The 15,462-nt window shown below is 39.9% G+C and overlaps 1 protein-coding gene across 3 annotated transcripts; it reads right to left on the bottom strand.

Annotated features, from left to right (window-relative positions):
- Window positions 1–798: 798 nt before the first annotated feature.
- LOC119491247 (von Willebrand factor A domain-containing protein 5A-like) lies at window positions 799–13,328 on the bottom strand. 3 transcript variants are annotated; one of them, XM_037775048.1, is made up of 19 exons: window positions 13,025–13,328; window positions 11,291–11,374; window positions 10,885–11,087; window positions 10,577–10,799; window positions 9,765–9,940; window positions 9,565–9,679; window positions 9,286–9,434; window positions 9,105–9,193; window positions 8,866–9,010; window positions 8,500–8,579; window positions 8,290–8,404; window positions 8,007–8,165; window positions 7,136–7,239; window positions 6,609–6,829; window positions 5,444–5,656; window positions 3,531–3,591; window positions 1,645–1,808; window positions 1,332–1,455; window positions 799–1,216 (listed from the first exon to the last, which is right to left on the bottom strand). In XM_037775048.1, the coding sequence occupies exons 2-19, from the start codon at window positions 11,334–11,336 to the stop codon at window positions 1,090–1,092; spliced, it is 2,514 nt and encodes an 837-aa protein (XP_037630976.1). In that variant the 5' UTR covers window positions 11,337–11,374; window positions 13,025–13,328; the 3' UTR covers window positions 799–1,089. The 3 variants fall into 3 exon arrangements, with proteins under 3 accessions (XP_037630976.1, XP_037630978.1, XP_037630977.1); XM_037775050.1 differs by having other exon boundaries at window positions 3,535–3,591; XM_037775049.1 differs by having other exon boundaries at window positions 5,474–5,656.
- Window positions 13,329–15,462: the final 2,134 nt, after the last annotated feature.

Genomic DNA, 15,462 nt, shown 5'->3' with positions numbered 1-15,462 from the left:
ATTAGTGTTTGTGTCCCGTGTGAAACTAAAAGTAACAACTTATTTTGTCATGTTGGTCACTTGACTCGTTCCAAGGGTCAGTCCCGTGAGTCTCGTGAGTCACTATTCAGTGAAGTTAACGTCCACCGCGATCGTTTCCTAACCCTAACTAAGTGGTTGTGTTGCCTAAACCTAACTTCCTGTGAAAATAGAAGTATATTTTGAAAGGACACAATGCATGTAACGAGCGTATATTGATACGCCGTACCTGGTAGGAAGAGGGTTACCCCGTGCGTCGGTCTCCGATGCCGAGGGATTTGGCGACATCTAGTGGTGAGGTTGCAGATTGCAACCAACTGAAACGTCTCCTGTGTGCCGAGCTCGTAGGAAAACTACGGTGCTCAGCGCAAAAACGTGAATGGCCCTCTAGAGCCAGCGCTTGGTTTGTCCGTTCTGGGCTACTGTAGAAACATGGCGGCCGGCTCCGTGAAGAGGACCCGCTCTGCATGTAGATATAAACAGCTCTCATTCTAAGGTAACGAAACCACAACAACTCTTATTTTCATGTGATTACACGCTAAAGAAAACATACTTATTAATATTATATTCCATTTATGCTAATCCCATAAGACTTAAAATCAGCCACTTTAGAAACATAATTATGACCAACTGTCATAACATAGCAACGCACGGCGTATCTGTATAGTAGTGCGTTTGTCATGTTCTAACACCATTTTTATAGAGTTCACACTTCATAAAAAGATGTGTTGGCCTCTTTTTTGTGCCTGTGCACACTTCAGACATTTCTTCATTCACATATCTTTTATCAGAATTATAGGTTTTATTTATTAAAGTAAAACAGATTCAAATACAACCTGAAATTAAGCTTTAAAGCAAACAACAACAACAACTCTTTGTTACATTCCTGAACATGGATGGATGTAAATGCAAATTGCAAACTTCTTTTTTAAAACATAAAATAGTGCCAAGTATTTGTCAAATCAATGCATTTTAAAGGGCCTAAACAAACAGCTGCACAATTAAATGTGAATAGTGCAAGAATTAAGAAACAAGGCACTGTTAATAAAGGTTGTAGGATGGAGAGTGAATCTACTTCTGTGTACCAATCCTGAAGAGAAGCCACTTTAATAAAAACTTCAGACTCCCAGGACGTCTTTCTTCACGCTGCAACCCAGCAGAGTATTTCCAGCTTCCACACACTCGGTCACACCTGCTGCTGAAAAAAAAACCACACACACAAAACAAGTCATCAGCAGAGTGAATGTAGGCAGATTTTAACAAGCACACACTGATAAAAACAACAGATTAAGACTTATTATTATGGTCATTACCGTTCTGAGCACGGAGCCATGACACAGCCTTCATAGCCAGAAGCTCCCACTCTTCCTGAGCATCCATCTTGAAACCATGAAGCCAGATCAGAGCCAGAACGGTGGCCCACACTTCCTGGTTCACCTAATTTCACCAAATCAAAGAATAGAAAATGAAACAGACCCGACAGAGGAAACAAAATCAAAGGACGAAGAGATAGCACAAAGGGAAAATCGAACTTCCTAACAACGTAATAATAGAATAAGACACCTAGATAACATGAAAAATTAGTCCCATTATTATTTTATGTTATTATATTTTACAATAACCTACCGATGCAGGCTTGGGTTTCTCCACCTCCTCGCTGGTCTTTCCCAGTGCAGCAGCCAGAGCTGGATCTAGCACCCAGCAGCCAGACGCCTTCTGGAGGGAGACCAGCTGCAGCAAAGGGTCTCTGGGTGGCTGGACTCTGGGTGACGGCATGGACAAGGAACATGCTGAGGAGAAAATCAAAGTGCAAAAATAAAATAATCTAGGTGGATTATTGAACTGGTATGCATTTAGACCTTCCTTTCTTTTTTTTCTTTTTTTTTGCCTACTTGAAACGGATGTGTAGATACCGGGGAGTGAAATACTACACTTATAAACTGGCATGCTAAACTAGAAAACACTGACCCACATTTCTATCTTCAAATCATATTGTTGCTTCCGACTGTATGTGGAATCTGGCTATCTTAACCTTTATCACTACCGGCTTGCTAACATTTGCTAATTAGCCATGAATGCAAAACACAACTGAGGCTGATGTCATCAGTTTGATGAGGTCAAAACTCCAGCAACACTTCTAGTAGTTTGGGCGCTCCCGCATTTAATCGTGATTAAGCACATGATTGTCCATGATTAATTGCAAATGAATCACATGCCCCAAACTGCATGTGATTATCATAAAGTGTGCATGTCTGTAAAGGGGAGACTCGTGGGTACCCATAGAACCCATTTTCATTCACATATCTTGAGGTCAGAGGTCAGGGGAGCCCTTTGAAAATGGCCATGACAGTTTTTCTCGTCAAAATTTAGCAAATGTTTGATGTGATGTTATTTAGCCTCTTTGCAACAAGCTATGATATGGTTGATACCAATGGATTCTTTAGGTTTTCTAGTTTCATATGATGCCCGTATCTTTACTCTAGCTTTCAAAACTGAGCCCGCTACAACCTCCGAAACATCAATTGCGTTAAAGAAATTAGTGGTGTTAAAACAAATTTACGTTAACAAATTTGCGTTAACGCATTATTATTGCGACAGCCCTAAAAAATATTAAAACCGACATATATTGAGTATCTTGATAGCATTTTTCTCAGCCGAATTAGAAAGTGGTTTCACATATTGCTCAACATCCTTCAAGAAAACAACAAAAAAGTTATTTATTGTTATATTTATATTTATGAGTAAAAGATTAAAAGAAAATATATCAAATTTATTATAAGAAAATATTGTTGTTGTTTTTTTGAAGAAAACAAAAATAACATTTTCCCATAATAAATGATTTAAAGATCAATTGCAAATCTTCAAAGGTCTTTATGTCTTTTTTATTTTCTGCATGTAGTGATTGACAGGGTAATATTTGTTAATAATTTTGAAGGACACTTCCTTAACCTTATTAACTATTAGGTACCTGGTAGCTCATCGAATCCGACCCGTGGCCCTTTGCTGCATGTCATCCTCCCTCTCTCCCCCTTTCATAACTATCACTGTCACTATCAAAAAAATAAAAGCCCAAAAAATTATCTTTAAAAAAACAACTTGTAGTATATAAAACAACTGTATTGTAAGACAAACGTGTTTCGGCTTCTGGCCGTCATCGGGTTCCGAAACGGATTGGTTTTACAATAAAGTTGTTCAATATGCTACAGGTGTTGCTGGAGTTTTGACCTCTTCAGACTTTCTCCCTTCTCCGTGTATCTTGGAAATAGGTGAAGTTGTACCAGAAACCCCCACTCTGCTTCTATTGTTGTCATTAGTTTTGCAGGTATTGGGTCATTGATCAACGTATTGGACAAATAAGAAGTTTGACCTGATGAAGGCACTGGATAAAATGTCAGAAAACCCCCAAATGCATTACAATTCATCCTGAGGGAGACATGAATGTGTGTATCAGATAACATGGCAACCCACTCAACAGTTGTCAGCAGGTGTAACTTCAATAACCTCTTTGTTACTTACGCATCACGTCAAATGAATAGGCATCCAACCCATTAGTATCCAAACACATGTCCTCAGCTTAAAGAGAAAAAGAGACATAGAACAAAAGGAAACAACAGTAAATATGAGGGACTTAAATTGTAATACACAGAAATTCCCAGTGTACAAACCACTGCACCAGAAACTAGGGCAGAGTTTGATACAGATACAACAACTCTACGAAAAAACAGAAAGAAACAATTTAATTAATTTAATTTCATATTTGAAAATATAATGATTGCATATTAAATAATGAATATGAGAAATTAATATCTTAACACAGCAACTAACAGTCCATTATGACGTTAGTGAAAGTATAACATCAACTAATCATCAAAATTAGCCCTCCCATATTTAAAGATCAAATGACTCCAGTTCACTTATTGTTTCAATGAATACTCATTCCACCAGTCTTAATGATGTTAACAGTGGTGGAAGAAGTATTCACATCCTTTACTTAAGTACAAGTACCAAAACAGCATTGTAAAAGTACTCCATTCCAAGAAAAAGTCCTGCATGAACCTACTTAAGTAAAAATACATAAGTATTAGCAGCCAAATGTAGTTAAAGTGTTAAAGTAAAAGTACTGGTTTGGTCCCTCTGACTGATACATTATTATATATGACATCATTCGATTATTAATACCGCAGCATCACTGTGTAAGCAGCATGTTACTGTTTTAGCTGCTGGAGGTGGAGCTACTTCAAACTACGTCATATATAGTTTTATATACAGGACACCAGATATATCTGAGGGGTCGTGTGATGATTAATGGGAGAAGAAAGAAGGAAAGAACGAAGTTCTGAATCTGATACACATCTGTTTTAAGTTTTTGGACTTTTTCTTTTTTTTATTGGATCATTTGAACATTTATTGACATGGAAGCATGTGAGAAGTTTAGAGAGAAAAATCAATATTTGGTTGAGCTGTTAACAACTAATAGACATCTGAAATGAGATGCCGACTACATGCTGCTTTTTATAAGAAGCCAAAAAAGGTTGGAAACAACTGGTTTAGCCTTTAACAATGTTTTGTATTTTAAAATCTTGTTATGTTATCCATTGTATGAAATCTTCATCTTAAAAATAATTAGTAACAAGCTGTCAAATAAATGTAGTGGAGTAGAAAGTACAAAATAGTGTGCTGCCGGGATGATGTATTTTTGTAGGCCAACCAGGAAGTTAGCATCACCCTGGTTCCTTTGACAAAAAGCCAATGTGATTTTTCCATTGGATTTTGGATTATTGGAGAATATAAGCTCTGTGGAAAACAAACTTTTTTCATACTGAAACGTTTTGTTCAGCAAGATAATCTCCATAAATGAACACCACTTTTATGTTTTTTGAAGCACGAATGCGATCACCAGAAGTAAAAAGCTAACGTTAGGCTGTAAACTTACTACACCACCGTCGCATGAGCGCGAGTACACAGAAAGAGGCTGTAAAGGAGGACGAGTCGGCGTGATGACGTTTAGTAGTCTCATTTAGCCACTTGTTAGCACCCGCCTTTTTTAAGACACATAAAGGCTTCAAAATTCACAGGATATTTATTGATGTATTTTATATTGTAGAACAAAACGTTAAAATCTCTTCAGCTTGTGTTGACCACAGACCTTAATTCAAGCATCTAACTAAAACCCGATTGACTTCCAGTCGAGGGAACCGGAAGTGCTAAAATGCTAACTCATTTCCGCGTATTAGGACTCATTCCTGTAGCACTCTATTTCCCTCTGAGATATCGTGGAGTGGAAGTATAAAGTAGCATAAAATGGAAATACTCAAGTAAAGCACAAGCACCTCAAAATTGTACTTAAGTACAGTACTTGAGTAAGTGTATTCCACCCTGAATGTAAATAATGGAACGTGGGACCTGTGTGCATGTGTCTACTTACATTCATCATCCCAACTGGAAGAACACATACCCTGTGGCACTGGAGGCGTGTTGGGACCAGCAAGTTTCTTCTTTATCTTAGAGAATAACTTTGGCTTGCAACTCTTGGCTCTGCGATTTGAATGCATCACAGGACCACAGGCCATCATATCAAACTGCGGCTGAAAAGAAGAGGACCTATATACATGCTGCGGCATACTACAGGCCATGAACACTTTGAAAAAAAAGAAGAAAAAACAAAGAGTATGAGGTCAAGACATGAGAATTAGTGAACAAAAAATATCAACTTAACTATCGGTTTCTGAGCTTATTACAAGGACTAACAATAAGAAGTTAAAAATACTACTTAAATATTCAAGGCACCCTTTAGCGCCGGTATGAGAGGCATTGATCGTAACTACAATGTAAACCCATCCACGTCAGTGTTAAACGCTCAGGGAAAGTGTGCCGGGAGTGTGGTGACATAGCTTTAATAGCGAAAAAGACACACACAGGGCAGGTGGAAGGGGAGGTTGATGGGTCCAACAAACACAGGGCTTTCATCCAGGAGACCGCTGTTCGTGTCCCGTGTGTCATGTTACAATCAGCTGTTTATTCGTGTCTCGTGTTCACAACATTCAGTGTCATTTTTACTGTACAAACGTAGTAGTTTTAAGACCAACCATGTTGTTATTTCCTAAACCTATATAACCTACCTATTACCTACTATAGTAGCTTTATTACCAAAACCTCAGCAAGTGTTTTTGTTTAATTCACAACATTAAGCACGTGTTTACTGCGACCGAAAAGTGACGCCGAGGGGTCTGACAAAGCGTCACCAAAGAGTATAGAAGCAAAGAGGCGAAACTCTGGTGCTTTTTTGACAACAGTTGCTAGATGGCGCTGCGGTAGCCGGTGCTGCCATTTTGGACTGAAAAGCCAATGAATCAATGGCCATGAATGTATAAAGACACGTTTGCAGGATAATTTTTTTCGAGGTAAATCAACTTCCCAGTACGAACACTTAAAAAGCCCTCATTTAAATCATTATGTCCTAAAAGTTGTAAAATTAACAAATAGCTGAATCCAGAGTTATTTTCCTCGGCATAAAGAACGTGCATGAGAACGCGTTATATCTCTTAAGGAGAGGGTAACTTTTGTACTTTATTTTTCTTGGAAACACTCACTTGCTGTTGGAATATTTCTGCGCACCAGAGGTCCTTGAATCGGCTCGCCGTTGCCTTTGTTGACGGCAATGAAGGCAGTGAAGGCACTGCTCACTCCTGATTGGACACTGAGCTCCACCACCTTCTTCTTCACTCCTTTCTCTGGTTCTCCTCTGCTCTCTCTCTCCTCCATCTCCAGGGAGCGAATCAGAGTCCGAGCAGCCAACCTGTGGACTGTTAATCTGCAGACAGGAAAGAGATGTGCACATAGATTTATCATTTTAAAATAACCCCCCTAATTATTTTCCCCATTCATCTGTTTTCTACAGGTATACCAGCGCATCCTGTTGAGGATCACAGAGAGCTGCAGCCTAACCCAGCACATATCGGGTGAGAAGGAGGGTGCACCCTGGACAATAACATAACCTTTAATGTTATGTATCAGCACAATATTCTTCTGTTAAATAGTGTCATGTTACGGTTTTATTTCATCTAAATAATTCATTTAACTCAACATTTGTAAGGTCAGGACCACAGTGCTCTTTTACCCAGTGTCCTCTGCAGGTTTGAGATTGAAGTGGAGCTGGTTCTGAGAGGGATGACCTGCCAGGCTGTACTTCACCGTCACACAGCCCTCTGCTGCGTCTGAGCTCTGAGAAAGCATTACAGTGTTAGAAAACAAACAATTTATATATAATATATATTATATATATATAAAAGGACTGCCAATCGATTAAAATAGTTAATTGCGATTAATCGCAAAGTTTTTATCTGTTCAAAATGTACCTTAAAGGGAGATTTGTCAAGTATTTAATATTATTATCAACATGGGAGTGTCAAATATGCTGTTTTATGCAAATGTATGTATATATTTAATATTGGTAATCAATTAACAACACAAAACAAGGACAAATATTGTCCAGAAACCCTCACAGGTACTGCATTTAGCATAAAAAAATATGTTCAAATCATAACATGGCAAACTCAAGCCCAACAGGCAACAACAGCTGTCAGTGTGTCAGTGTGCTGACTTGACTATGACTTGCCCCAAACTGCATGTGATTATCATAAAGTGGGCATGTCTGTAAAGGGGAGACTCGCGGGTACCCATAGAACCCATTTTCGATCACATATCTTGAGGTCAGAGGTCAAGGGACCTCTTTGAAAATTGCCATGCAAATTTTTCCTTGCCAAAATTTTGTCCAAGTTTGAAGCATTATTTAACGTCCTTCGCGACAGGTTAGGTTTCCTAGTTTCATATGATACCAGTATCTTCACTCTAGCTTTAAAACTGACTAACTAACTGGCGTTAACTTTCACAGCCCTAATATATACATATATATATAAACACACACACACATATATACATATATACTGTATAAATACTGTATATACAATATGAGATGGTGCTGCTCTTACCTTTCCAGTGAGCTGGGCGTAAATCAGTGACCTTTGACCCTGGAAAAGTGCTGTGATTGGTGGAGAGAGAGCAGTGACAGAAACTCCTTTTGGCAAATCCCAGGTGACTGAGATGTCCACCACAGCTGGTTGCAGAGCAAAACGCAGCGACTGCATCACCTGATGAGTAACAGTTCACAAAATGTTGGTTGTTTTACTAAATGTATTTACTCACATTTGTAATCATGTTTCTGTCCTAATTGCATGTTTTATTAAAATGGATAAAATGACTGTGACGTCTTACTTTGGGTTGCATCCTGTCAGTCCCTGTGATGAACTGAGCGTGACCTCCTCCTTCCTTGGCCAACCCGTTGATAAGAGCAGAGCTGGCCCCTTCCCCAATCCCAAAAGAGAAACACCTACAACACAGTAGTTTTGTTCTTAACACACACAGCATTTGAACATGAGACATAATCTGGGAATAGTGTGGGTGTTGTGGTTTTGGTGGTTTCACCTGTGGGAACCTGAATTCGTCTTCACCAGATTTATAACGTCTTTGGTGTTCCCCACCTCTCCGTCAGTAAAGACAAATAGCTAGGGAGGACAGTTTACATATGACTTTAAGTTACACCAAGAAGAAAACAAGCAGAATGTGTTGAGTCATCCACATAATTCTCTGAGAGCTGTGTTAGATTGTTGTTTCAGCAACACAAGTGGTTTTAAGGGTAAAGTGTAAAGAACAAGGTGTGGTAAGAATGAACCTGTTCAAAAACAGAAACAGTAGGAAGTTCTGACTGAGTGGTGTGATATTATTACTGGCAAAGAATATTTGTACAGCCTGTTTAACATGTTTGTGTGTGTGTTGCGTGTATTAATGTACTTGTCTAGGTTGATTGGGAATGCAGGGCTGGCTGTAAATGCCTTTGAGGGGCTGAAGGATCTCTGTTCCTCCCAGATTAGCCTCCATCTCCTCAACTTTTATCAGAGCTTCCTCCATGGTCTTCTGGCCGTACTCCACACTCTTACTGCCAACACACACATACATGCACCAGTGAACACATACATGTACAAGCATTGAAACCAATTTGCTTGACCGAGCGACATGAGGGAGTGACTCACGGGAAGATGTGTTGAAAGCCGGACCCGAAACTGTAGATGTTGAAATAGCAGCCCATCGGTAAGCTCTTCAACAGGAGCAGCAGAGTATCCTTAAAGGAAGAGAGAAAAGACAGGTGAAGGACACTGTGTGAGAGGAACACTAGGAATGATTTTATGATATGTGAAATTACATCATGAGTACCCTGGCACTCTTGATACGTGGCCCGTGCATACTGCCAGATCGATCCAATAAGAACACAAACTCTCCACATGAGGCGACTGAAGACATCACAGCCTTGGAGAACTCAGGGTATATGCTCAGCATCACTACTGGATCACCCATCAGAGTGCCTGAAACGCATAGGAGAGACAGAAAATAATGAACACAAATCTGGATTTTATCATTTATTAAAATCAGTTGGAGGATGAAGGTAATGAACTTTTTATTAGCAAAGTAACAGCCTCACTAATTTGCACTCACCAGGCTTGGCAGAGGCCTGTCCTGCCTCCACCACAGCAGTGGGCTGGTGGGCATCTTTGTAATAAATCAGCAGTTCAACATCTCTGTCAAACTTGTGTCCTGCAGCCAACTTGACCTGCAGTTCACAAAACACACTCATAAATATAAATACTGTGATATATGTTGTTCTCAGTAATGAGTATCATTAGCACTCTACCTACCGTGGCCTGGGTTTGCTCTGTGTTGAGGTACTGGAGAGGGTCCAGGGGACATTTGGACTCTACTTTAGAGACTGGACGAGGAGCGGACACTCGGGCAGAGAAAGACAGACTGTAGGGCACCAGAGAGGCTGGAACAGAGGTCACCTGAACGTTGCCACCTCCACTACCTTCACTCCCTGTGAACAAAGTTAGAAACGCTATAATCTGGAACGCCTTGGTAGCCGAGTGGTTACAGCACATGTCACATAACCGCAATGCTTGATTTCAGCCGGGGACCTTTGTTGCATGTCGTACACCCGTCTCTCTCCCCCCCGTTTCCTGTCTATCTGTCCCCACTGTCAAACTGTCCAATAAAGGTGAAAATGCCCCAATGAAAATCTTACAAATGCTTTGATCAAAGAGCATTAAATTACATTTAGGCAGCAGTGAGACCGTAGAAGGAAGAACATTTCCAAACTAAATAATAGTTACCAGTAAAACTAAAACAACACTGAGGGTTTACAGCATACTAGTTGCTCCGTGGGCAGTACTACTTATGAGCAGCTGAGCTTTAAGCTAAGCAAGGGATAATGTACAGATAGCTGGTCACTGTTGTGAAATGAACCCCGACAGGGCGATGCACAGAGGGGTGGGTTTAATTCACAATCACATCTGCGAGTGCTCTGTAGTCACAAGGTATGTGATTGTTGCAATAACACCCTTTATATGGACAGGTGTGGTGTATGCTGAAGCTTGCAAATTTCCCCACTGTGGGACTAATAAAGGGATATTTCATCAGGGCTACTGATGAAGGTGTTGGCTGGTTTTCCTACCTTGAGGTTGGTAGCGAGGGTTGAGCACAGCAGGCAGACAAAACCTCAGCCCTTCATCAGCCTGCACAGCCAGCTCAGTGACGTACTCCAGCCTGATGGAGGCGCTCTCTCCTGGAGGCAGACTGCCCACACTCAGAGAGAAGATGTCTGGACTCTGCTCACTCTCCTCCAACAGGAAGGCCTGCTGACCGGAGCTCAAAGCATCGTCATACTCCTCACGAGCCTAAAGTACAGATGACACATGTGAGCAACATTCACTGTGTTTAAAAGCTCCATTAGTGTGAGTACGTGTTTACTGTCCAACTCACCTTTTGTTTCTCCTTCACCTCAGCTACAATCTGCGTCTGTCCAATCTTCGCACTGAAGTGACAGACGGCAGCATCTCCAGGCAGAGGGAAGACAAAAACTGCCTCTAGTGGTTTGTCCTCCTTGTTCTCATAGTTCAGAGTGGAGACCACAGTAGCCACATGGTCCTTCACCTCCAGCTCCACCTCCACGCTCTTCAGAGGAACTGACCCAGAAACACAATGAACACAGGCTGGGTGAAAACTTGGTGTGTGATTCAAAATGACAGTCCGTGAATGGTTAGATTTTATCCTTCCCCTCTACCATAAATGTGTACATTGTACAAGCCAATATATTCAGACCTAGAATCATTCTTGCACATGTAATACATAATATACAGATTGTACATGTCGTCTAACAGCTCTGTACCTGGTTCCTTATTGGCATTGAGCAGACCACAGCAGTTCACCATCATGCCTTTTTTAACAGGTTACACTGTCAAGGAAGTTATTGCTGTAAAAAACAAAATGGCAAAGGGACTTAAACTCTGTTATGTTAACCGTTGTACATGTTATGAAACGATGCATTTTAATTTCCTAAAACAAGGCTGTCATGTGAGCTACATTTAAGTGCAATGTGATGAGTTATGCTTTCTAAATGAATCACAGTATGACATGTGTGAGCTCAGTAGAAGTGAGGAATCACACCAAAAGAAATGACAACTAATATTTCAATTATTATTATTATTATTATTATTATTATGAACCTGTGGATCCGGTCTGCAGGACAGATAATAATGCACTATACTCATTTCTAACAGTCTCTTCTGCACTATATTCACTTTTTTTTAATAGTCCTGTATCACAGCTGTTACCCTGCACTATATTCAGCTTTAACAGTTTTCAGTTTCTCAACTAACTTTTATCAGAATTTAACAGTTTAAAAATATTTGAAGGGTTGAGTTCATGGTAGGTTTCATTGCAACCCCTTTGCAAACCACAAGCATGTGTCTGTTTTTGTTTTTTTGTATTCATCTGATGAGTGATTCAGACAGTGAAAGTAGGTCAGTGGGAGGCTTGACCGCACAGTGTGTGCAATGCATGCAGTTCCACGAGTGTTGACTAAACCTCCCAGCTACAGGTGAAGTCAGTGCATGTCTGCAGAACAGACAATAATGCACGCAGTACACTTTCATAGACTAAGCTGCTGGAGTTACCCTGCACTATACTCATTTTTAACAGTCTCTTCTGCACTATATTCACTTTTTTAATAGTCGTGTATCACAGCTGTTACCCTGCACTATATTCAGTTTTAACAGTTTTCTTCATCTCCTTATATTTTAATATCTGGTATATTGTTTTGCACTACTAACTTTTTTACTGCCTTTTTACTAACATGTTTTGCACTATGGAACTGTGATGCTGGAAACTTGAATTTCCCTCGGGATTAATACAGTTACTATCTATCTATCTATCTATCTATCTATTTGTTTGTTCAATCTCTAGCCTCTGTAAATGTTAGACGACAGTGTTTTAAAAGCAGCTTCCTCATCATGTGATGTTTCCTGTTTTAAAACCTGGTTTAACATGCACCTCATTAGTCATCCTGACCTTTTTACATACATAGATATATAGTAACTTTATTGATACCGTTCCATAGTGCAAACATGTTAGTAAAAAGGCACAAGTTAGTTGTACAAAGTACAAAGTATTCAGCTGAAAACACTGGTAACTGAGTACAAATATAATATCAATATCATGTGCAATACTACTTTTTACATTCTCATGTGCAATATTAATGTCCAACATGTGCAATATTACTTATTTTTCTGTTTGTTAGCTTACTTTACCTTTTTTTATTTTACTTATCTTATCTTATTTACTCATTTTACTAAATGTATCTTACTTAATTGTTATTCTATTAGGCACTGGTGCTAGAAATATTACTTTTTTATTTTATACACTTGAACTAGTTGTAATTTTGTTGTATTTTTAAGCAATCTCTGGCACAAGAATTTCCTTCAGGATTAATAAAGTCTTAGTAAAATCTTATCTTAAAAAAATATACCAGATATAAAAATAAGTAATTCATTAATTAACCTACTGCAGGTTATACAGTCAACACACATATTCATATCATGAAAACAATATATCAGGAGCCTACCTCTGCAAAGAAAGTGTTCTCTGCTGCAGAAGCGTCCAGAGAGGAATATCAGACCAGGAAGTCTTCTGGTTGTTGATCTGCTGTCAAACCAGAGCCACACCTACCTGTGACGCACCTGGCAGGTTGCCATGCCGACCACAACCTCTCCCAACCTCAGGAATGCTGCTCGGCATGACGTCATGCACACAGCTGTTGATGCTCTACCGGTTACGTATGTTTTCGCTTTGAAATGAGACTTTAATAAACAAGAAAACCCCAAAAAACAAACACGTGTTTTTGTTATTTTTCTTTTGTTCCGGGTTTCCGCTGTGTGCGCATGCGCAGTCTGATCTGCAGAGTCACAGCTTGCACGCAGTTTCAAAGTAAAAGTGAATTAGAGTTAACTAGTGATGGGAATTCCGGCTCTTTTTAGTGAGCCAGATCATTTGGCTCAGCTAACCAAGAAGAACCGGCTCTTTCGGCCCCCAAACGGTTCTTCATTTTACCACTTCTGCCTTTTTATATTTCAGCCAAATTTAGCACTGTTTTGACCTTTGATTAGTATGTGTGCACATATATCACTTAAATTCTTCAATATAATTATACTAAATCTTATAATTTCCAGAATATCATAAGTTTACATGCTGCTTCGTTTCCGACTGTCACTCATCTTGTGTGCTATTCGCACACCGCACTCCTCTCTCGGACGGGAGCCGGCTCTTATCGTTCACTTACAAGAGCCAGCTCAATGAACCGGCTCGTTCGCGACCGACACATCACTAGAGTTAAGCAGCTTCATCAGTGCAGACACAGATTTCTGTCTGAGGATGTGGTAGAGAAGCAACGGCATCTTTTGTACTTTGTAGGCTATGTGGTTGTTGTGGTGAAACTGGAGACTGCAATCAAAATCTCATACTTTTTCTTTTTACTTTTAGTACATATTGCAACTGCCCCTTACAAAGTATGTACTGTTGCAGTATAGATAGATAGATATATAGATAGATAGATAGAAACTTTATTGATCCCGAGGGAAATTCAAGTTTACACCATCACAGTTCCAAAGTGCAAAACATGTTAGTAAAAAGGCAGTAAAAAAGTTAGTAGTGCAAAGTACAAAGTACAAAAAAATATACCTGATATGAAAATACAAGGAGATGAAGAAAACTGTTAAAACTGAATATAGTGCAGGGTAACAGCTGTGATACAGGACTATTAAAAAAGTGAATATAGTGCAGAAGAGACTGTTGAAAATGAGTATAGTGCAGGGTAACTCCAGTAGCTTAGTCTATGAAAGTGCACTGTGTGCATTATTATCTGTCCTGCAGACCGTCCTCCTTTGTCCCCCTCCCTCCCTCCCTCCCTCCCTCCCAAGAGAGGTCTTGTACAGTTTGATGGCTCGGGGCACTTGTATGCATACAATTGGGATATATGGTGCCTTAAAATGGGGTCATGTTTACCGGACACCCTCACGTGGTATTCACAACCTTGTAAGTGGAATATATATATTCTCCAAGTTTCATGTTGGAGGCCATGAAAGTTAATTTATCGGTATAAGAGATAATGTACAGCTAGCGGGTCATTGTTGTGAAATAAACCCCGACAGGGTCTTGCATCGCCCTGAGGGGGTTTATTTCACAACAATGACCTGTACATTATCCCGCTTATTACACGGCTACTTACTTAAGAAATCAATAATTTGACACAAAAACGGTCCGCCAGAGACCGACATCAGAACTGCGCCCATAGCAACGGTCTGTTATACATAGCAACGGTCTGTTATACATAGCAACGGTCTGCTATAAAGAAATAACAGACTGTAGGACGCCGTAATTGATCAATCAGAATTGAGTATTCAAAAAGCTATGTAATAAGTCAATATAATGTGGTAGTATATTGTTTTTCTTCATAATTTTATAATAAGTCTGAGGAAAATGTTGATATCCCCAACGGCCTCATCTTTTTCCTCTATCATTATTGTTACCCACTTGCTAGCTTGCTAAATTGTTAGCCTCTGTGGCTTCTAGACGCTGTCAGTAACGTTAATATTGCCGCAGAGGTTTCTCACGACTTAAGCACTGGAACGCCAAGCATATCGTGTCCACGAGTTCCCATGTTGTAAACACGAGCTCACAAGTTTCATTTGAAGGCACCATTACTACTTCATCATAACATTGCACCTTGAACTTTGACCCTTGACCACTGCACAGAGGATTGTGGGTCAGAATAGCCAGAAAAGCATGCTAGGTTGCATACTGCAAAATACGATGTAGGACATCCTGGTAGGAGGGTGAAAAGAGGAGATGTCACACATCATCATCGCATCATATCTTTGGGGTACAAGACATGTGCAGTAAAATCTGGTCTGCAATCACCAAAATTGAGCCAATAGCAATGTACGCCTGCAGCTCCAGTTACACTGCGCATAGGTCATACCCCATAGCTCAAGACCGTGTCCCGTC

This window comes from Sebastes umbrosus, chromosome 7 (assembly GCF_015220745.1).
Source record: "Sebastes umbrosus isolate fSebUmb1 chromosome 7, fSebUmb1.pri, whole genome shotgun sequence".
NCBI classification, from domain to species: Eukaryota; Metazoa; Chordata; class Actinopteri; order Perciformes; family Sebastidae; genus Sebastes; species Sebastes umbrosus.
Note: the sequence above shows the minus strand (reverse complement) of the source record. Positions and strands in the feature narration are given on the sequence as shown.

Coding starts and splice junctions, on each gene's coding strand:
- LOC119491247 (XM_037775048.1), bottom strand. CDS start 11,336: ATGATGGTGAACTGCTGTGGTCTGCTCAATGCCAATAAGGAACCAG. Junction 6,830..7,135: donor AAACCTGCAGAGGACACTGG/GTAAAAGAGCAC, acceptor TCCTGTCTGCAG/ATTAACAGTCCACAGGTTGG. Junction 1,809..3,530: donor TCATTTGACGTGATGCGTAA/GTAACAAAGAGG, acceptor TTTTCTCCTCAG/CATGTTCCTTGTCCATGCCG.